Raw genomic sequence first — 21,940 nt, 5'->3', positions numbered from 1 at the left:
GTCAGCAAGCACTTACCTGAGTAGTGAAGATCAGACCACCGAAATATCCGAAGACACAAACGCAAAGCACCACGATCAATTTCTTTTCCCTCAAGAATGGAAAACGATCGAGAATGGCAGTTGTAACCGTTTCAAGTAAGGCGAACTGTAAAAGGGAAAAAAATCATAAAACTTTTTTAAGATACGTTGGTGCACACAATAACAGTTGCATGGCAGTCTGTTGTTCGTATGGAATTCGTTCGAATTCATGTACATTCTTCCAGGCTTCCGTTTAAGGTTATAAAACTAAAATTCATACAAGTGTGGAAGAATAAATGAAATAACTAAAGAGAGAAATAAAGAAATATGTATTGAATTCTGTCCTACTCAAAGGGAATTCATTACCTACTGGAATTTCAGTTCGTGTGCTGTATATAACGCATCTTTGCATAATATATAGCATTGCTCTATATACAGCACATGAACTGAAATGCGAGCATCTAATGAATTCCCTTTGAGTAGGGCGGAAGCTTAAAACCCTTGTTGGCTATTCAAAATTTTAGGTTTTCTAGTTGTAGAACTTTGCTTTTTATTTGCCATCTACGGTTGCAAAGCACCGTAAAGTAAGCTAACTACCTGATTTTTTTAAAAAATATTCATGCTACACGTGGTAAATAGAAAGTAGTACACTAATTACCATCCCTCATCCCCTATTCTGGGTGTGAATATCATTCCATTTATGACAGCTTAGAGAACCCCATCCCCATATCCTCACGTTTCCCTTAGAATCGAATCGTGCGCTTTATCTAGCAGACAGATTTATTCCACACCAAGTACGACAGTAAGTGCAGTGGGGCCGGGACGCCGACTTTAGTCAACTAGCCACATGTGTGGACATGTGGACATGTGTTTTTGTAAAGGGCGGCTCCTAGAACGTGAGTTCAACTCCGCCTCGTATCTCTGTGAAGAACAGTATCACTACAAATGGGCCAGATGTGTGTGACGTCGGTTTGTGTGTATTATGTGTGTGTTCTGTTGTTATGTTCTGACCGCTTGGCTACCCAGAAGCATCAGTCACCTGGACAGATGATTCTGGGTACTCGTCCACACCACAGGAAGGTGGGCCAGTCCCAATGGAGCACGTACTGTCTCGATACGAGACTCTGAACCACCTGATGTTGCCAAAAGGTGGGCCAGATTTCTCTGGGGGCCCACTCCAGAGAGGGGAAAAAATAAATAAATAAAATAATAAATAAATAAATAAAATAAAAAAAAATAATAATAAATAAATAAATAAAAATAATAATATTAAAATAAATAATTAAATAAACAGAGCACGAGTAAAAAAAAAAAAATGAAGCTAAGTAAATGAAAAAAAAATACTACTAATAATAATAATTAAATAATTTTAATCCCACAGTGAAGAGGAAGATGTAAGTCGGGGTGCCAGCAGAGAGAGAGTAAGAGAAAAAAAAAAAAAAAATGTGAGAGTGGTTATCTATCCTGCACAGAGGGAGAAAGAAGAAAAGGTGAGCCAAGGCTGCTCCTAGTTCCAGGGCAGGACCCGGAAACAATGCAGAACGGAGGTTAGAAAAAAAAAAAAAAAAATAGTCAGTAGAAGGGGTGACTTTCAGTTGGCAGTGGAATTGTTAATGATAGCCACAGACTGAGTTTAAAGTAACTCAACCCAGGTACAGTCTTCCCTCTGCAAAGTAGCTTTTAAAAATTCCTGTCTGGTCATGAACCTTCGCGAGTCACAATCCGAGATGTAAAATTCGCGAGTATGGTAGACCTATTCGTATCATTTACTTTTTTCCATCTTTATCATGGATTACGTTAATCACCATTGAACCTTAGATATGGCACTCTTTAACAGATACCCGAAGAGGAAATGAATCTTCCCTCAGACCAAGCGATGGTGCATGACCTAAGGCTGTGAATCGTCGATACTAACGATGCAAATAATGATGATTAATGAAATAAATTATGGTACTGATGACATGTAATCTCTTAAAAATATACAATAAAATGTAATTCTATCGAAATGAAACGAAAGCATTCTTAAAATGAAACAGTACAGTTCCATCTCAAGTTGTAGAAATAATATCTCGCAAGTTACGGGGTTATAAAATTTGAGAATTGAATTCTAAAGAGTTTGAAGGTTTAATAAAAATAAGTGCAGAATGCAAGCGATGAGAAAGAATTAGACAGGGGGGATTTGAAAGACGATGATTAGACTTCATTTGGAATGTTATATTCAGGTCTAGAAACCGCAGCTTACAAGACAGAACTTGTGGAGAGAGTTACAAGAAGGGCCACTAGATTGGTGATAAATATAAATCGATGCACATATGAAGAATTTCTTAGGTGTAGAGTGGAAAGCGTGGTCACTAGACATCTAAGGGAATCTGAATGGACTTTGTAGGGATTTAAGTAAAATTTATGAGGAAACTGTTCTCCTCGCAGGTGAGACAACAATCAATGAGCACGAATATAGAACATTTCAGTGAATAAGAGAAGACTGGACGATTACCTTATGGGAATTATATATTAGCATGGACTCCACAAGTTTTTCAGGGTGTCCTATGGTATCGCTACCCATGGGCTGCAAATTGTATCCAGTTGTTGTGCTGAAGAGTTTTTGGCACAAGGGCCCCCTGGACCATATTGTGCCTGTTCATCATTAACTAACTTATGACTAAATATTTTATATTATAGTTATCAGAGACGATTATATATATTTATGCGTGTCAAGTATTGAAACAGAACTTTGAAATCTGCACAATTGCCAAGTATATGTTGTAAAGTTAGCTAGAGAACAAAAACTGGATTTCCGTATACTTGAATATTGAAGTTTGTTTTTTGCTTGGGTTTTATTGGCGCATTAGCGACTAAAGATATAATGCGCCAAAACCTGGTCATAAAAAGTAAAATTTTCAGTGGCCTAATGATTTAGGTCATTAAGTCAAGGTATAAAAACACGTATAAACTAAAAGACAAATATCAGTAAACAAGTAACTATAAAAAGGTAGATTTTTTATATGTGAGTAAAAAGGTTTACTGATTTCAAAAATCTAAAAATAGCAGAGACATGGTCATTGTCGGATAAAATCTGACTGAGTGTATACGGCTCAGCCAGATGATTAAAAGCGGTAAAACGGGTGCTGCTAAAATCTGGACAATCAATTAAAATGTGTCTAATAGATAAAATTGTGCCACAGGACTCACACATAGGAAGATCATCAGCCCTCAGCAAAAAAGAATGAGTCAAATCACTATGTCCTATGCGGGTCCGGGCGAGAACAACTTCCTCCTTACGATTCCTGCGCAGACTAGACTGCCACGGTTCAATTACAGGCTTTATACGATATACTTTATTCCCAGTCTGTCTATTCCACGAATCCTGCCATTGGGAGAGTATATTTTGGTGTATTATTTGCCTGTAGTCTGTATAGGGGACTGACAGGCAGCGGTTATTATTGGGAATTGCTGATTTGGCTGCGGCGTCAGCCAAATCATTTCCCCTAATCCCATTGTGGCTGGGAATCCAGCAGAAGCGGATATCATATTCACGCCCACGCAGGAATTGAATCTTCTGCTGAATGCAAGACAGAACAAGATGAGGATTATATCTCACAGATATTAAAGCCTGTAACACGCTGAGAGAATCGGAATATAAAATGAACCGTTGGTATTGGCATTTACTAATGTGATCCAAGGCTAACTCTACAGCGTGCAGCTCTGCAGTAAAAATGCTGCATTCAGAGGAAATCTGCTTCGATGTAGTGCTGTCTGTAAAGACAGCAGCAGCAGATCCCACATAGGATTCCGACTTCGAGCCGTCTGTGTAAACTAGCGCGAAGTCTGAATGTTCAGCTCGTTGTGCTGAATAAAGCTGCAGGTAGACAGATGATGGAGTGTCCGACTTTCCCCAATTTCTAAGGGACAAGTCACATGCCAGGACATGAGCATGCCAGGGTGGAAGGGGTTGCTTTGGTGTTTGGGCAACCTATTAAGTTCTTTGAGTAGCTCGTGGAGACGAATACCAAAAGGACGATTGGCAGTCTTACGGGTATTGTACAAATTTTCCCATCGTGGGTCAAAAACGAATGGCCCCTTAGGATGGTCTGGCAGGGATTTCAGTTTTAAAGCATACTTTAAAGACAACTGCTTACGTCGAAGCGATAACGGTGGTTCGTCTGCTTCGACGTATAAGCTCTGGACAGGAGATGTTCGATATGCTCCAATAGCGGTACGGAGAGCAAGATGATGGACAGGATCCAGCCAACGAAGTAAACTGTCTCTGGCCGAATTGTATACCAGGGACCCGTAATCTAGTCTGGATCGTACAAGTGCACGGTAAATGCGTAGTAGGGTGCATCGATCTGCACCCCAAGATATAGAGGAAAGAGAGCGCAGAATATTCAGCCCTCTTGGAATATTGAAGACAATCTATGAGAATATGTTTGATTGTTAATTGGGATTGGCAGAAGGAACATTGAGGAGGATTCTCTCCCATAAGCAAGAACAGATGAGTTACACATGAATGACCGATTCGGAGTCTTACCAAAATGACTTCGTATCGCCTGCTTCTCATGAAACTAGAAGTTCACAGTTCAGGTTCTTTTTTAATCTGGAATAGTTTGTTATTGACTTGAGTTTGCCACAGTTCAGCCCATTGATTCCAACATGTTCTTCACAACATGCTAATAATTGATCTATAATCAGTGTATGGCACTTTTTGATGACAGAAAGATCCATTATCAGGATGTTCAGCAACACGATCCACACTTTCATTACCTGGGATGCAGCCATGACCAGGGATCCAACAGGATGTGACCATCTGTTTGGATGTTTGATATTATTATTATTTAATCAGGTAAAGAAAAGTTACATCTACCCCTTGACAGCAATCAAATGATAGGAGGGTAACAAAATTATGAAAGTGAATACAATATCGATATTGGGTAAAATAAAATATGCAGAGATTAAGTCAATAATTAATTACAGAAGTTAAGACAGATTTGGTCCGACTTATTACTTTAAATACGTTCAGCGTCTGTCCAAGAATAGTGCAGGGATGCCGGAAAGATGCTGCAGGCTCTCAGGAACAGGGGGAGGGAGCGCATATCATCCTCCAACACAGTAGCCACGTAAAGCGATGGTGATATGTAAGATCTAAAATTGCAGAACTGTGTAGGTATCAGCTAAAGCTTTTGATCTGTTGGCTTTGTCGACGCAAATCGTCTCATTTTGATATAATTGGGACCGGATCTGTTTCATAATGAGATTGTGGGACGAAGAAGTGGATTGAATGGCAGTGACTGCACTTAAAGAGTCTGTATATAAGAGCTTGCCCGAATTGCTGCTTGGTTATATTACCTAGGACCAGTTTTATTGCATATAATTCTACAGTATAAATACTGCATTCTGTAGGAAGAGGCAGAGCTATTGAGAATGTAGAACTAATTGCTGCAGCACCTACAGATTCGTCTGTTTTTGAGCCATCACTATATATATGAGTAGTATCTCTGAGTTTTCTAAGGTGTGGGCTTCATGTAGTTGCTGTAAGTTGTTTGGCAGGGAGCCTTTTCCCCATCTCAGAAAGAAATTATCACAAGGAGGTGTCGATTCAATCCAGGGTTGTTTAGGAGGAGCAAAGTCTTCGAGCATTTGCTGAATGTTAATATTCCAATTACCCATTAGTTCTTGCAATCTTAGACCTGCAGGGCGGTTTTCATTAGGTTTATTATGATATAGCATTATATACTGAGGGTCAAGCATGTATTTCCCAGCTGGGATGAGATGGAATACTTTTAATTTTTGCAGCATAGCTACATAGCAAAGATTTTCTTCTGAGATGCAGTGGGGGTTCATTTGCCTCAATATACAGGCTGTGAACTGGAGATGTTCAGAAGGTTCCCTTGGCTATCCTTAGGGATATGTATTCAGTCGTAACAAGGAACTGTTTCTTGCAGAGTCATAGACAGGTGATCCGTAATCTAATCGGAAACGTATTAAATTTTATAAAGAAGTAAGAGAGTGTCTATCGGCACCCCAGGAGTTAGCGGAGACAGCTCTTAAGATGTTCAATTTATTTAGAGATCACATGCGAGAACAAATTATGAATACAACAACTTCTACAGGACTGCAAGATCAATGAACAAAACAAATATTGAGATATTTGACACCCCCGGACACTTCAAGAGGCAACTGAAATTGCTAACCTCATCCGGTACCTGACTTAAAATGGACTCTTCTTGCAAGTTCAAAGACTCTGATTGTGTAATGTGTGTGAAGAAATACCAGTGCTCTTCCTTACTCCTACCTGTTCACTTAAATAGGACGGATGAGTCCTACTTTTATTTAGTTTTATTTTATCTGTACATTTACTTTTTTTCTTTACTTTGGGAAATGTATACTCCAAGCTTCTGCTTTGAAGCTGTGTAATAATGCCTTGTAGCTGCACCCTCAGGCACGTTTGTTTGCTGTTTTGTAGCTGTTAACAATAATAATAATAACAATACCTGCCTTTAGACAGGCCATTCTAAGATAGTTTCTCCAATCATATAGCCTAAGTTTATTATCTAGATATAAACTCAATAAACAAAAATTGTTGGTAAGATGAATCTGGTCGTTTTTTTTTTTTAATATATTTCAGGATACGGATGTAATTTCCGTATTTTACAGAAATGAATTGATGATTTATTTTCTGCTAAGGAATAGCCATGCTGTTGCGCCTACGATTCTATTTTGGTGATGGATAGTTGAAGTTGCCTTTCAATGGCATTCATAGTTTGTGACTGACAAGAGATAATGTTGTTGTTGTTGTTGTTGTTGTATGTTTTACGGCGCAACGGCAGCTATAGGCCATTATGCGCCAAGCAATGGTAGGAGGCAAAAGGCTTTATTAAAGGTGAGATATGTGCACTATGTGAGATTTAAGCATTATATTCTGTCATAGCATTTTATCCTTTTTAGGAAAGTGAAAACTGCATTAATATCAGATCTGTCGCCTAATATTTGTTCCAAAGTAGGTGTGGTTTGGGCTGCATAGTTTGATAAGAAGGTGGTCTGCCGTACTCCATTATAGAGAGGGCAGTCAACAATGGTGTGCTGGACTGTGATTTGAGCATGACAGTTCGGACAAGAAGGCGGGTCTGAGGAAGAGAGAAGATAAATGTGAGTAAGGTGTGTATGTCCTATTCGTAATCTTGCAAGTGTGACTTCTTCCTTTCGGTTCGAGCGGAAACTAGATGGCCAAGACTGGAGTTTCGGTTTAATCCGAAGCAGTTTGTTGCCTTCTTGGTTTTGCCAGATGGTTTGCCAGTGAATCATACTTCGCTTTGTTATAAGACTTTTATAATCGGTGAAAGGAATTTTGAAAGCGTCATGAATTGGTTGCACAGTAGATTTGGCTGCGTGGTCAGCACTCTCATTGCCAGGTATGCCAACATGGCTAGCGACCCAACAAAATTTTATTACTTTCGTGTTCTTAGCTAGATGAGCCAGCAAGTTTTGAATATTACCAAGTAGGTAGTTGTGATGCTTTCTTGGTTGCTGTAAAGCGAGTAGGGCACTCAGAGAGTCGGTAAAAATAATACTATGGGTAAACTGCTTCAACTTTATAGTTTCTAGCGCCATCTGAATGGCATGAAGTTCAGCAGTAAAGATACTGCATTCTAAAGGTAACTGATTAGAGATTGTAGATGATGGAAGAACAACAGCAGCACCGACGTGGTGATCAGTTTTGGAACCGTCTGTGTATATCATAGTATAAGATTCATATTTCTCAAGTAGAGATTTATGAAGCTGGTTTACATTCTGTGAAGAAAGAGTACTTTTCCCCCATTCTTGAAGGGAGAGATCACAGGTGGCAGGGCAAAATGCCCATGGAGGAGTCGTGAAACTAGTGGTGGCTATTTTAGAAAGGTCAAGCTGCCAACTATCAAGTAGTGAGCAAAGATGTATGCCAGCGGGTCGATTTATTGATGGATGAACGGCATACAAGTTCTCCCAATCTGGTGTAAATAGATGTTTCCACGATGGATGCAGGGGTTGGCTTTTTATTTGACGGCATAATTTAGCAGTAAAATTTGTCTTCGTAGAGAGAGTGGGGGATCGTGAGCTTCAGCGTACAGGCTCTGCACAAGAGATGTGCGGTAGGCTCCAAGAGCAATGCGAAGGCCACTATGGTGAATAGGATCCAAAGCCTTCAAAATGCTAGGTCTAGCAGAGTTGTAAACTGGTGACGCATAGTCTAACCTTGATCTTACAATAGCATGATATAAATGAAAGAGTGTTTGACGGTCAGCACCCCATGTTGTAGCTGATAATACTCTCAAAATGTTTAGTTTCTTGAAACAGGTGGTTCTAAGTTCTTTAATATGGTCATGAAAGGTCAATTTTTTATCTAAAGTTAATCCAAGGAAACGAATGGTAGGCACAACAGGTATATCATGGTTCCCCAGCTTTAGAAGTGGGTCAGGGTGGAGATTACGTCTTCTACAGAAATGAACTGCAACAGTTTTTTCAGGTGATATGCGGAACCCGTTATCTGTGGCCCACGTTGTAATCTTATTAAGAGCTCCTTGCAGTTGTCTCTCATTCATTCTCGTGTTCTGTGAGTGACAAGATATACTGACATCATCTGCATATAAGGTAGTAAATACAGTGGCTAGAATGACCTTGGTAATTGAGTTGATTTTTATAATGAATAGAGTGGCACTTAAAACTGAGCCCTGTGGAACACCTTCTTCTTGGATGAATTTTCGGGAAAGAGTGGATTGAATACGGACCTGGAAGGATCGCTGCTTCAAAAAGTTCTGTATAAATCTTGGCATATTACCCCTGAAGCCTAATGCATGTAGATCACCGAGAATTCCGTATCGCCAAGCTGTGTCAAAAGCTTTCTCAACGTCTAAATAAACTGTAGTCAAATGTTCCTTCCTTAAGAAGGCATTGCGAATCTGGTTTTCTATTTGTATCAAGAGGTCTAAAGTTGATCTACCTGTATGAAATCCACACTGCGATGAATTGATGAGGTTGTATTTGCTCAGCACCCAGGTGAATCGAGAGTTTACCATTTTTTCCAATATTTTTCCCATACAGCTGGTGAGGGCAATAGGTCGATAGTGACGCGGGTTGATTGGATCCTTGCCAGGTTTTAATAATGCTATGACATATGAGTGTCGCCAGTTATCAGAGAAAGTATTTTCTGTGAAAACCCGATTATATAGCTGGAGTAAGACACAAAGCGACTTTTCGCTCAGCTCTTTCAACATGACATAGTGTATTCCGTCAGGTCCAGCAGCACTGTGTTTCGAGCTGTTAAGAGCAAGCCGTAGTTCAATTATGGTAAAGGGACAGTTGTACATTTGATGGTGGTCTGTGTTAAAATTTAGGGTCTGCTTTTCAGCAAGGGACTTTAATTTCTGAAAGTTTGGCGAGTACGAGGATACGGCAGAGGTTTCAAAGGATTCTCCGAGAGAGTTAGCTATGTCTTGAGGTAGTGAAACATCATTGCCGTTTATATTCAGTATTGATAGATGCAAAGGAGGATATTTGTTATACATTTTTCTAATATTTTTCCAGATGGTTTGTGTTTTAGTGGACCGTGGAATAGTTGAAGCAAAGCGTTTCCATGACTCTCTTTTACTTGCACGCTGAATTCTTCTAGCATTGGCTCTGGCTTTCTTAAAGTATACTAGATTAGCAGCAGTAGGGATTTTGCGAAATTTATTCCAGGCTTTATTTTTCTCTCGTTTAGCTTGATTGCATTCATTGTTCCACCAAGGTTTTGATCTTATTCTATAATTTGTGGACACCCTTGGTATTGCTGCTTCTGTGGCCAGCAATATTTGATTTGTTACATAATCAACCGCATTATTTATTGACATATTTGAAACAGTTGTTTTCTGCAGGTTGGCTAGTTGCCTATATTTTTCCCAATCAGCTTTGGCAAAGTTCCATTTGGCAGTTTGATTATGACAAGGTGGAGAATTTGATTCTACACGGCAGACTATTGGATAATGATCACTACCCAGTAGACTGTCATGAACAGACCAATCAAACAGCGGAAAAAGGACTGGTGAGCATATGGAGAGATCAATTGCTGAGCTTGACCCAGAAGGTAGATGAAAATAAGTGGGTAAACCAGTATTCAGTAGAGTCAGATTAAATTTATCTAAAAGCTTTTCTAGTATTTTTCCTCGTTTATCATGTATTCTACCACCCCATAGAGGATTATGTGCGTTAAAATCTCCCATGATGCAAAAGGGAGGAGGGAGCTGAGATACAACAGTTTCAAGATCAGTGTAAGAAATGTCTTGATTAGGGGAAAGATATAAAGAAACAATGGTAAAAGAAAAACGAAAAGATATTCGAGCAGCTACTGCTTCTAGATTTGTTTGTAACATTAATGGTCGGGAAGGGATATTGGAGTTGACTACAAGTGCAATCCCTCCATGAGTCGAATTGCTTAAATGAGAAACTCTATCTTTTCTGTAGATAACATGATGTTTAAGTGAGGTAGCGACAGAAACTGTTAAGTTAGTTTCTTGGAGGCAGAAGGTAATTGGGTTATACTGGAGAAGGAGATCCCGAATATCATCAAGGTTGGTGCGATACCCTCTACAATTCCACTGAAGAAAACTGGGCATTCTTTGGGTGAAGTGTGGTCCTCGGTTTCTGTCCGAAGTACTGTTGGCTTATGGTGACCAGATTTTCTTTTTGGGAAGTACGGTCTTCCTGTTTCCATCTCTTCTTCTGGGAAGAGATCGAGAACGGGATCTTCGCGGTCAGTGTTTCCTTCCATTTCAATCGAATCAGTTTTAGAAATATCAGCACTTTTTGAGTACATTGGATTATTGGTAGAATGCGGAACAGTGATTGGTGTGTTAACAGCCTTGTTTGATTTATATTGTTTACCAGAAAGGGGCACAGCTTCCAAAATTGACCGAGCCCAATCTGACATTGATCTGTCTGGGGGAAACGTTACCTCAGTTTGAGTACCAGTCGTTATTGTTCTTTGCACAGTACTGGTTACCACAGTTGGTTTTTGGACTATTTCAGCAAAGCTGGGTCGAGTGTTAAATTGAGCCTGTACAGATTTTTTAGCTTCTTGGTACGAGATGTTTTTTTTGGCTTTGACCCGTTGAATGTTTTTTTTCCTTTTTCCATAGGGGACAATCTCTGGAGTAGGTAGTATGTGGACCATTACAATTTGAGCATTTGTGCTGCTCTGCTTTGCAGTCAGAGTGATTGTGCTCGCGTGAACCGCAGTTGGCACAAGTGGCTAAACCTCTACACACGTTTTGGGAATGCCCAAATTTTTGGCATTTAAAACAGCGTGTAGGGTTAGGAATGTACAATTTTATTTGACAATTCAGATAACCTGCTTTGATGGATGCTGGAGGTTTGGGGCTATCAAATGTTAGTATTATATTCCGTGTTGGAACTAGAGCATTGTCTCGTTTTGTGTATATGCGCTTTACATGCACAATTCCCTGGTCTTGCAATTCATTTTTCAACTCTTCTTCTGAGAGATTTATGAGATCCCACTCAGCTATCACACCCCTGGAGGTGTTTAGAGTAGCATGAGGGGAGACAGTAATCGATAATCCTCCAAAGGATGTCAGTTTTTGGAGCCGTTGTGATTGCCGTTCATCTGAGACCTCAACGAGCAAGTCGCCCGATCTCAGACGCTTAGTTGTTTTCGGAGATCCTATTAGATTTTCTAGGTATTTCTGAATTTTAAAAGGCGAGAGACTACCAAGAGACTGTTCTTGAGTCGAATGCAATACAAGGTGCATTGGATGCCTTCTTTGTAAACTGTCAGTTTTTTGACGTTTAGCACTACATGAGTTAGAGTCTTCTGTCTCATGAGCAGCCATATTAGGATCTTTATGTCCCGTAGAAGAGATCATTTTGCTCCTTTTAGCCCCGGAAATATAGCTTTTCTTTCCAGGTTACCGGCCCCGCCACGGGGAGGCAGGAGCAGTGCCACAAGGGTAACCAAGCGGCTGAGTTAGTTTGGTTAGTAAGATAACAAGAAACAGAAAGGTGAATTTCCTTCCTGGAACTCTGCCTACTTTTTGTAGTGCAAAAGTTTCTCAATACAAATAAATGAAGAAAATTGTGTTTAAAACCTAAAGAAAACTATTTGCTTTGCACACAATATATAGATCGCTTGGAAATCGCTTGGCTACACTAATAATCGATTGGCACCCGGGGCCACAAGAGATAATGAAGTCATCAGCAAACATATATGATTCTACTGTTTTTAGTATGTTTCTTGTCATATTTGTAATTCTTGTAGCGAATAATGTTGCACATAGGATGGATCCATGCGATACACCCTCTTGGTTTTCGAATGATTTAGATACTGTTCATATATCTGACTTGAAATGTTGTGTAGTGAAGGAAGTTTGTATAAATTGGGCTAACTGTCCCGCAAACCAAAAGAACGAAGGTCCTGGAGGACGCCACATCGCCAAGTGGTATCGAAGGCTTTCTCAATATTGAGATTAACCATTACCAAATGTTGTTTCCTTACAAAAACATTGCGGATGTTTGCTTCTGCTTTGATCATCACGTCTAAGGTTGAGCGATTCTTTCGAAACCCATACTGGTTTCGGTTGAGCAGATTATTAGTTTCTAGAAACCACGTTAGCCGCTTGCGAATTACTTTTTCAAAGACTTTTCCTAAACAGCTCAGTGAAATTGGCCTGTAATTATGTGGTTTGGTATGATCCTTACCTGTCTTTGAAAATGCTAGTACAATTGAGTGGCGCCAAGACTGCGGATAAGCATTTTCTAAAAATATTCTGTTGTAGAAATCCAACAGGAAATTTGTTGCTTTGTTATTTAGTTTTTTTAACATTATAAAGCATACTCCATCCGGACAGCAGCGGTACTGGATGTTTTATTCAGAGACTCTAAAAGTTCCGTTAAAGTGAATGTCTGATTGCATGGGTGCTATGCCAGAGTAGAGAAGTTTATTTTATGTTGTTCTGCAGATGTCTTAATTTTCTGAAAGGTTCGGCTGTAAGTGGACACTGCTGAAATACTGGCAAATGATTCGGCTAATGCATTTGCTATTTCTGTTGGTGCAGACAATTCCTGCTCTTTCCAGTTTAGAATTGAAGCTGGGAACTACACATGTTCACCATTAAGTGCTTGGATTTTCTTCCAGATGAGTCTGTTATCCGTGCCTTTGTTAATTGTGGAAGTAAAACTTATCCAGGCGTCTTTCTTTGCTTTTCTTCTTATTTGTCGGAACTTGGTCTTGAGTCTTTTAAAGTTAATGATATTAATAGTTGTGGGGAATTTTCGAAACAGATTCAGGCTATATTTTTTGTCTGTTTAGCATGTATGCATTCCTGATTCCACCAATAATTGCCATGTTTGCTGTTGTTGTTGTTCGATTTAACGACACAAGGGCTACTACGGCCAAATTGTGTCTCTTCATCGTTATTGACAAAAGCGTATTGTTAGAGAGATTAAATTATATGCTTCTGTACAAACCAATATGTTTTAGATATAATAAAAAAGTTCTTCAATATTTGCTTCATTTCCTAAGATGCGAGAAAAATCAGGTGATATATTCAATGTAGAGAGTGACTGAAAAGTGTTTGATCGGGTTGTTGAATGTAAGGGACAATCAACCAGGAAATGACGGACTGTAAGTTGCGTCTGACAGGATGAGCACTGCGGTGGGCTTTCCCCCAATAATAGGAGGAGATGAGTATGGTAAGTGTGTCCAATTCTGAGTCTTGCCAGTACCACTTCCTCTCGTCTATTTCTTCGGAAGCCAGACAGCCACAGCTTTATATCTTCTTTTACTTGATAAAGTTTTTATTGTTAGTGTCACTTTTCCAGGTCTGTGACCATTTATCATAGCAGGCTTTGCGTATGACCGACTTAAAATCAGAGAAAGGAACCTGAGGATGTTGTGAGAGAGCGGGTTGGGGATGTTTAGTGGCAAAGTCAGCACTTTATTTCCCGGAATGCCTGAATGGCCAGGGATCCAGCAAAAACTGATTGGACACACTGCAAGCGAATAGCTGGGAATGAATCTGTTTCAATGCAGGGTGAGAAATGGAGGAATTCTTCCTTAGGGCAGAGACAGCACTAAGAGAATCTGTGTAAATTATGGCAGATGAGATGGAAAGCTCAATTATCTTACTAAGCGCTAACTTAATGGCATATAATTCGGCTGTGAAGACGCTGCAAGCAAGCGGTAGTGTGGCTGAACTTGTAAACAAAGGAAAAACTGCCGCAGCACCTACCATACTCTCAGTTTTTGAACCATCCGTATAAATTTTACAGGCATGGTTGTTCATAGCATGAGCTGAATGTAACTGTCTGATATTGCAGGAAGGTATATTTTCCCCCACTGGAGGAAGTATGTATCTTGAAAAACAGACACATATGTCCAAGGAGCAACAGGTGTAGTTGTGTCTTGGAAAATTTCATTTAAATTGATATTCCAAGTCTGAACAAGCTCTTTGATCCTGAGAGAGGCGGGTCTATTTTCATTTGGTTTGCTCTCATAGAAGGCATCCCAACGAGTATCATAGAGATACTCCCAAGTTGGGTGCGATGGTAGACTCTGGATCTTAGCAGCGTAGTGAAGCTTTGTTTGGTTTGTTTTTATTGGCGAATTAGCTACTGAGGCTATACTGCGCGCGTAGTGAAGCAGTAGTGTTTTTCTACGCAGGTGTAATGGGGGATCATGCGCTTCAATATATAGACTCTGGATCGGAGAAGTCCTGAAAGCTCCCAGCGCAGTTCTCAGAGCACTGTGATGGATCATATTTAGCCTTTTTAAAGTAGTGCTCCTGGCAGAGTCATACACTGGACAACCATAATCTAGTCGTGAACGGATTAAACTTCTATAGAGATGCAGCAAAGTACACCGATCAGCTCCCCATGACACAGATGAGACAGAACGAAGTATATTCAAATGCTTTAAACAAGAAGTTCTCAAATAAGTGATGTGAGCTTGGAAATTTAGTTTGCGGTCTAATAGTAGTCCAAGAAATTTAACGGTATTAACAAGCGGCATTGGAGTATTGTTTATTTGCAGTTGAGGTTCGGGATGGAGAGTTCGCTTCTTGCAAAAGTGAGTGACAGTGCATTTCTATTCTGACAGTCTGTAACCATTCAGTGAAGTCTAGGATTCTATTTTGGTTATGGCAAGTTGTAGCTGCCGTTCAATGGTATTCATACTTTGAGATTGACAGGAAATGGTAAGGTCATCTGCATACATATAAGTTTGAACAGTTTTTGGGATATCTCGTGTCATACTACTAACTCTGATTGAAAACAGTGTTGGACTGAGTATTGATCCCTGTGGGACTCCCTCTTCCTGAATGTGAGATGTAGAGAGGATGTTTTTGTATCGGACTTGAAAAGAGCGCAATTGCAGGAAATTTTGAATTATTTCCAGCAAATGGCCCTAAAGCCCCAGATGGTAAAGGTCCCTAATAATACCATGGCGCCATGTTGTATCAAATGTCTTTTCAAGATCTAAATTGACCATGACTAGATGTTGTTTCATGACAAAGGCATTGCGGATATGAGATTCGGCTTTGATAAGCACGTCCAGTGTTGATCTGTTTTTCCGAAAGCCATATTGTTGTTCTGGAAGGAGATTCTCTGATTCCAGGATGTAGGTGAGTCTAGTATGAACCATCCTTTCGAAAATTTTTCCCATGCAGCTCGTAAGAGATATTGGCCTGTAATTTAACACAGAACGGATCTTTTCCTGGTTTTGGTAAGGCGATAACCAACGAATGACGCCATGAAGAAGGAAAGGCATTTCTAGAGAGGATCCGATTATAAAAAATTAATAGGGTTCTCAAGTCTTCTCCAAGTAAATGCTTTAGCATAATGTAGTGAACTCCATCTGGACCTGCAGCGCTATTGGAAGATCTGTTTAATGATTCTTGCAGTTCTATTAATGTAAATGGTTGGTTGTACGACAGTGAACGGCGCGTGAAGAAGTTGATTTTATACCGTTCTGCACCTGCTTTGATGTTCTGAAAGGTGGACGCATAGGTGGCAGAAGCTAAGATTTTTGCAAATGATTCTGCTAATGCATTTGCAACTTCTTCAGGAGTAGAAATGTCTTTCCCTCTCCAATGAAGTATAGGAGAGGGCAGCCGATAAAATTTACCATTTAATGCCTGTATTCTTTTCCAGATGACCCGTGTATCCGTGTCTTTGGTAATGGTTGAGGCAAAAGCAATCCATGAATCCCGTTTCGCTTTCCGCCTAACTTGTCTAGCTTTCGCTTTGAGTCTTTTATAAGAAATTAGGTTACTAGTGGTGGGATACTTGCGGAAATTATTCCAAGCACGGTTTTTTCCCTGTTTGGCAATTAAGCAATCTGTATTCCACCAGTTATTTCTGTGTATGTGATAAGGCGTGGATTTTGGAATGGAAGCATTAGCTGCAGTGAGAATCTGATTGGTTATATAAGTATTTACCTCATCAATATGTTGTCTTTGAACATAACATCTGTCTAAGAGTATTTGGACAGAATATCCTTCCCAATTTGCCTTTTTAAACTGCCAGTTGGATCGTTGAACAGGATTCGGAGTTACTCTTGTTTGTAGTGAGCAAATAATTGGAAAGTGATCACTGTTAAAGGGATCAGTTAATACCGACCATGTCATGATTGGAAAGATAGAGGGTGAACAAATTGACAAGTCTATTGCAGAAACAGATCCTGTTGCTAGGTGTATGTAAGTAGGAGATCCAGAATTTAATAAATTAAGATCATTATTGTTCATGAATTCCTCCACCAATTTGCCTCTTCTATCCATTGTAGCAGACCCCCACAATGGATGATGTCCATTAAAGTCACCAAAGAGTCAAATTGGAGTTGGGAGTTGTGAAATCAGGCTGTCAAGTTCTGAATGCGGAAGTGGTAGAGATGGTGAAATGTAGATGGAAACAATGGTAACTGAAATACCAACTGCAATACGAGCTGAGACAACTTCCAGAGTGGTTCTCAATTGGATCGGCCTGGATGGAATGTCAGAGTTAACAAGAATAGCTACTCCGCCACGAGCAGCAGGGTTTGAACTCCTATCTCGTCTGTATATCACATAATTTGAGAATTTTGGTGAAATTTGGGGTGACAAGAAAGTTTCCTAGGCATACACCTATGGGATTGAATTGAGCTAGTAAATCCCTTAAGTCATCAGAATGACTACTTAGTCCTCTGCAGTTCCATTGTATGATGTTATATATTATTTAGATTTAGCTGAGGATGATTCGTCTGACTGTTTTTTGTTCGCGGGACATTTTTTCCGGTATTTTTTTGGGAATGTGGGGCGTCCAATATCCATGGTGTCATCTGCATGGAGTTCTAGAATGGGCTCCTCATTACTTAGCAGCTCATCTACATCCATATTATTGGTAGGCGCTTCCATTTTTTTTGAGACTGAGTGAGATTTTAATTGTTCTTTTTCAATCGAGACCAATGGGGTATGAGTAGGGATACTGATTGGAGTATTTGTGGCTTCGCCAGTTTTTTTTTGGAGGATTATGAGGATTATCTTTTTTAGAGGTTGAAAGTGTAAATTTAAGCCAATTCGCTAGAGAGGTGTTAGGCGGAACTGATACGTCCGTTTGAGCTGCAGTAGAAACAAAGTTTCTAGTTCGAGCTGCATAAAAACGACCACTAGGCATGGTCGACATAACTTGTCTACGTGCCTCAGGAAACGTGACTTTATTTTCAATTTTGTATTTTCTTTCCTGTTATCCATAGCTCACAAGTTTTGGAAAAGGCTGGATGGCTTCCTTTGCAGTTTGGACAAACAGGAGTTTTGACTGAACAATCCGCTTGGGTGTGATGTTTAGAGCCACAGATGGGACATGTGGCTTCCCCGCGACAAGCCTGCTGGGAATGGCCGTATTTCTGACATTTAAAGCAACGAACAGGATTCGGGATGTATGGTCGAATCCGGCAGTTTAAATAACCAGCTTTAATAGAGGATGGTAAGTCTGGAGTGCTAAATGTCAGAATGATGGATCTTGTTGGAGTAAGATTTCCATCTTTTTTCGTCATGATCCGTTTTACATTTACTACTTTCAGACTGCTGAGTTATCTAGGAAATAAACTCATACACCGACCATTGAACAAAATTTACTGTAACTAAAATTTTTACAAATAGTATAAAAATATAATATAAAACAAATTATTTACAATAAACTAATGACTGTACATTACGGAATACTAAAAACTGTAATAAAAGATCGTTTACAATAAAATAAGCTAAAATATAAAATTAAAAGCGCTAAAAACCTGAAGCTTTCGAGAGCGTCAGCTCTCTTCTTCAACAGTAATATAACCTTCTGCAACATCTCCTTAAATAGCAGGTTCACGGTACTTCCACACGTGGTATTTCTCCATGTGGTTCAATCGGCACATGGTCAGAACCGGAAGCGGAAATGTCTCGGGAACGTGGCAAAGAAAATCGTTCATCCGAATTTAATAGAATTGTTTCAAAAATAGGATGAATACGCATGCCTCTATCTCTATTCATGGTATTCTTACTGGATGAACCAATCCGTAAACTCTCGAGCCATTTACGCTCCCAGTATCCGTGTGCATGATCCAAAATAATAGCGTCCTCCGGGGAGATTTGATGCTGCTTCTCCCAAAAATGCTCGGCCACGGCAGACTTACTGTAATCAGCGGTTCTTATGGCATTTAAATGTTCCCCCAGGCGATCCCTAAGCTGTCGTTTTGTTTCCCCCACATAACACTCCCCACAATCCGGGCATTCTATTCTATAAATAACTCCACTACTGAGATCTTTTGGTATACGGTCTTTGACCTGAGACACAGCTGTGCACAGCCTCCGCCCAGAAAGCTGTACACAGCGTGTCTTATAACCCCGTAAAATTCTTGCCAGATGCTCAGTAAGGCCCGGATAGTAGGGGATGTATGCGGTGGCTACCGGGACGAACGACTCCCTACGCTCGGACACCCCTCTACTATATCTATCCAGGATCCTCTGGGGGTATCCGCACTTTCTAAGTTCTGCCGTGACACGATTAATTTCTTTCTCTTTATCCTCAGAAGTGGTACAGTGTGATCTTACTCTGTCAAATAAAGCTTTTGCTACACTATTCTTGTATTGTCCAGCTTGTGCTGAATTATAGTGGGTGTATTGACCTCTACACATGGCTTTTTTAAAAACTGACGTCTTAAGCCTAGAACCCACCCTAGAGACCAATACATCCAAAAACGACAGAGTACCGCCAGTTTCCACCTCTGAGGTGAATTGTATAAATTGGGAGAAGCTATTAAGCCAGCAAACGGCATCATCCTCCCTCCCCTTCTGGACCAGGGCAAAAGTATCGTCAACGTATCTTCTCCAATTCCTGATAGGAAACGAACACCCACTAAAAACCCTACTTTCCAACTCCTCCATGGCCAAGTTGGCCACGGTGGCACTAATGGGTGAACCCATAGCCGTACCGCGAACCTGCTTATACATAGTTCCTTGAAATAACATGGTAGTGCTAGCTAGACATAATTCTACCCCGGTACAAATTTTAGTTACAGTAAATTTTGTTCAATGGTCGGTATATGAGTTTATTTCCTAGATATGAGTTTTCCCAACTTCAGAGGCCTCTTTCAGGATATTGACTGCTGAGTTCTTGGAGTAGTTCTTCTTCGGAGACTGTAATTAGGTTCCGCTCGGTGATGACACCTTTTGATGAATTTAGTGTTTTGTGTGGAGTAATTCCTACTGTCAACCCACCAAATGTTGTTGTTTTTAACAGCCGCTCAGAATGTTTAGAGGTGGCTGTTTCTATCAGGTCTCCGGATTGCAGTCTTTTAACCATTTTTGGTGATCCAGCAATTGACTCCAAGATTTTCTGAATTAAGAATGGTGACAACTTACCCACAGGTTGGGCAGATAGGGAATGAATCACCAGGAAGTTTGGGCAATCGTCATGACATTTTGCTTCTCTTCGCAGTCTTTTAGGTTGACTTGAGTCATGGTCAGGGTTAGAATCTTCCGCTCTTGAGCTCAAAGGCTCTAAGTTTGGATAATGATTTTTATCCATGATCGCTCCTTTTTGCCCTGGGGGTTTGCCTTTACCACCCAGGTTACCGGCTCCGCCACGAGGAGGCAGGAGCAGTGCCGATTGGTGGCCAAGTGTAGAGTTAGTAAGTTAGTTCGGCTAGCTAAATTAAAGAAAAAGGTACTTGCCTTCTTCTGGGCTCTCTTCTTAGTGTTTTTAAGTAAGTAGAGCTACTTAACAGAAAATTTTAATTCTAAGAGAAAAACAAGGAAAACTCTGTCACTTGGAGGTAAAACGATTTATACACACGCAAGAATCGCTTGGCCACGGAAACGCTTGGCACCCGGGGCCCAGACCCTGGTGCACTATTAGCTGACCTATTTAAGGAGCTCTCTAATTGGAGTAATGTAAAATGTCGATTATATGGAAGAGATGCAGTTGTATTGAAGGTAAGCTTATACTTTTTTGCATTGGCTTTTATCTGTTTAAAGGCTGACTCATATGCGGATGTGGCAGAGATTTCAGAAAAGAATTCGGCTAGGGCGTTTGCAATTTCTATTGGAGAGGAGTAACCTTTACTTTTCCAACTTATAATAGGTGTTGATTCCGGGTGGGATTTACCATTCAGCTTTTGATTTTGTTCCAGATTTTTCTGATCTGTATTTTTATTAATGGTGGAAGCAAACCTGATCCAAGAATATTTTTTCGCTTTTTTTCTGCACGTAACGTGTCTTAGGTTAACGTTTCTTAAAATTTATCAGGTTGTCAGTTGTTGGGTTCTTGCGAAATAGATTCCATGCTTTATTCTGTTCTTTTTCTGGCATCACGCCATACATCATTCCACCAGACATTGGCATGTCTATGAGGACCAACTTTGGTTTTGGGTATAGAGCAAGTTGCAGCTGTTTTTATCTGTGCAGTAATGTGGTCAGTAACATCATCTATAGGCTGGCTTTTGATGACTTGATCATCAAAGGGAATTGCATTGGTGAACTTGTTCCAATCTGCCTTGTTAAATTTCCATTTTATGTGGCTGATTATATGTGAGGTTCTATTTGTTTGCAATTGATCGGATAATGATCACTATCCAGTGGGTTACCTAAAACTAACCACTGAATAAGTGGGAACAGTTTTGGAGAACATATTGATAGATCTATGGCAGTAGATACTCCGGTGGGAAAGTGAATATAAGTGTTAGCATCAGAATTTAATAATGTGAGATTCTGATTATCAAGAACTGTTTCAATGAGTTTAACTCGTTTGTCTATCTTGGGAGATCCCCACATAGGATGGTGCCCATTTAAATCTAGCAGAATGAAAGGAGATGGAAGCTGCTTTATAAGGCAAAGCTCTTTTACAGTAAATTCTTTGTTTGCGGAGAGGTACACAGAGACTACGGTTAGCATAAAACTCAAAACAATGCGTACCGCTACAGCCTCTAATGTGGTCTGTAGAGGGATCTGTTTGGTAGGAACCTTGTTGTCAATAAGTATGGTTACGCCTCCTCTTGTTAAGTTAGTACTGCTTCTGTCTTGTTGGTAGATACTATAGTTTTTAATCACTGGAGTCACCTGTGGAGTTACATTGGTTTTTGGTTTCTTGCAGACAGATGATAACTGGACTATGCTGTTTGATTAGATCATAAATATCAAAAATATTGCTTCGTAGCCCTATACAGTTCCATTGTATAATGTTCTGCATTATTTAGTTTTAGAGGTTGTAGATGGTTCTGTCTGTTTTTTGTATCCAGCCTGTTTGAGTCCATCAAGTTTCATTCTTTCTTTTTTCTGGAAGGCAGGGCGCCCAATGTCCATGTCGTCTTCTGTGTGTAAATCTAAAATGGCCTCTTCTTGCAGGGTACCAGAAATAATCTATATCCATATTTCCTGAGCATGGTTGGTCT

The 21,940-nt window shown here is 40.0% G+C and overlaps 1 protein-coding gene across 3 annotated transcripts in view; it reads right to left on the bottom strand.

Annotated features, from left to right (window-relative positions):
* LOC150077509 (sodium- and chloride-dependent glycine transporter 2-like) overlaps positions 1-21,940 on the bottom strand; it is a 250,195-nt gene that overhangs the window by 14,269 nt on the left and 213,986 nt on the right. For all 3 annotated transcript variants that reach the window (XM_090386058.1, XM_090386056.1, XM_090386057.1), the window contains exon 10: positions 17-145. In XM_090386058.1, the coding sequence (XP_090242184.1) occupies positions 17-145 (129 nt within the window). The remainder of the gene's footprint in view (positions 1-16; positions 146-21,940) is intronic.

This window comes from Mastigoproctus giganteus, chromosome 12, assembly GCF_048544385.1.
Source record: "Mastigoproctus giganteus isolate SK-2022 chromosome 12, ASM4854438v1, whole genome shotgun sequence".
NCBI lineage: Eukaryota > Metazoa > Arthropoda > Arachnida > Uropygi > Thelyphonidae > Mastigoproctus > Mastigoproctus giganteus.
Note: the sequence above shows the minus strand (reverse complement) of the source record. Positions and strands in the feature narration are given on the sequence as shown.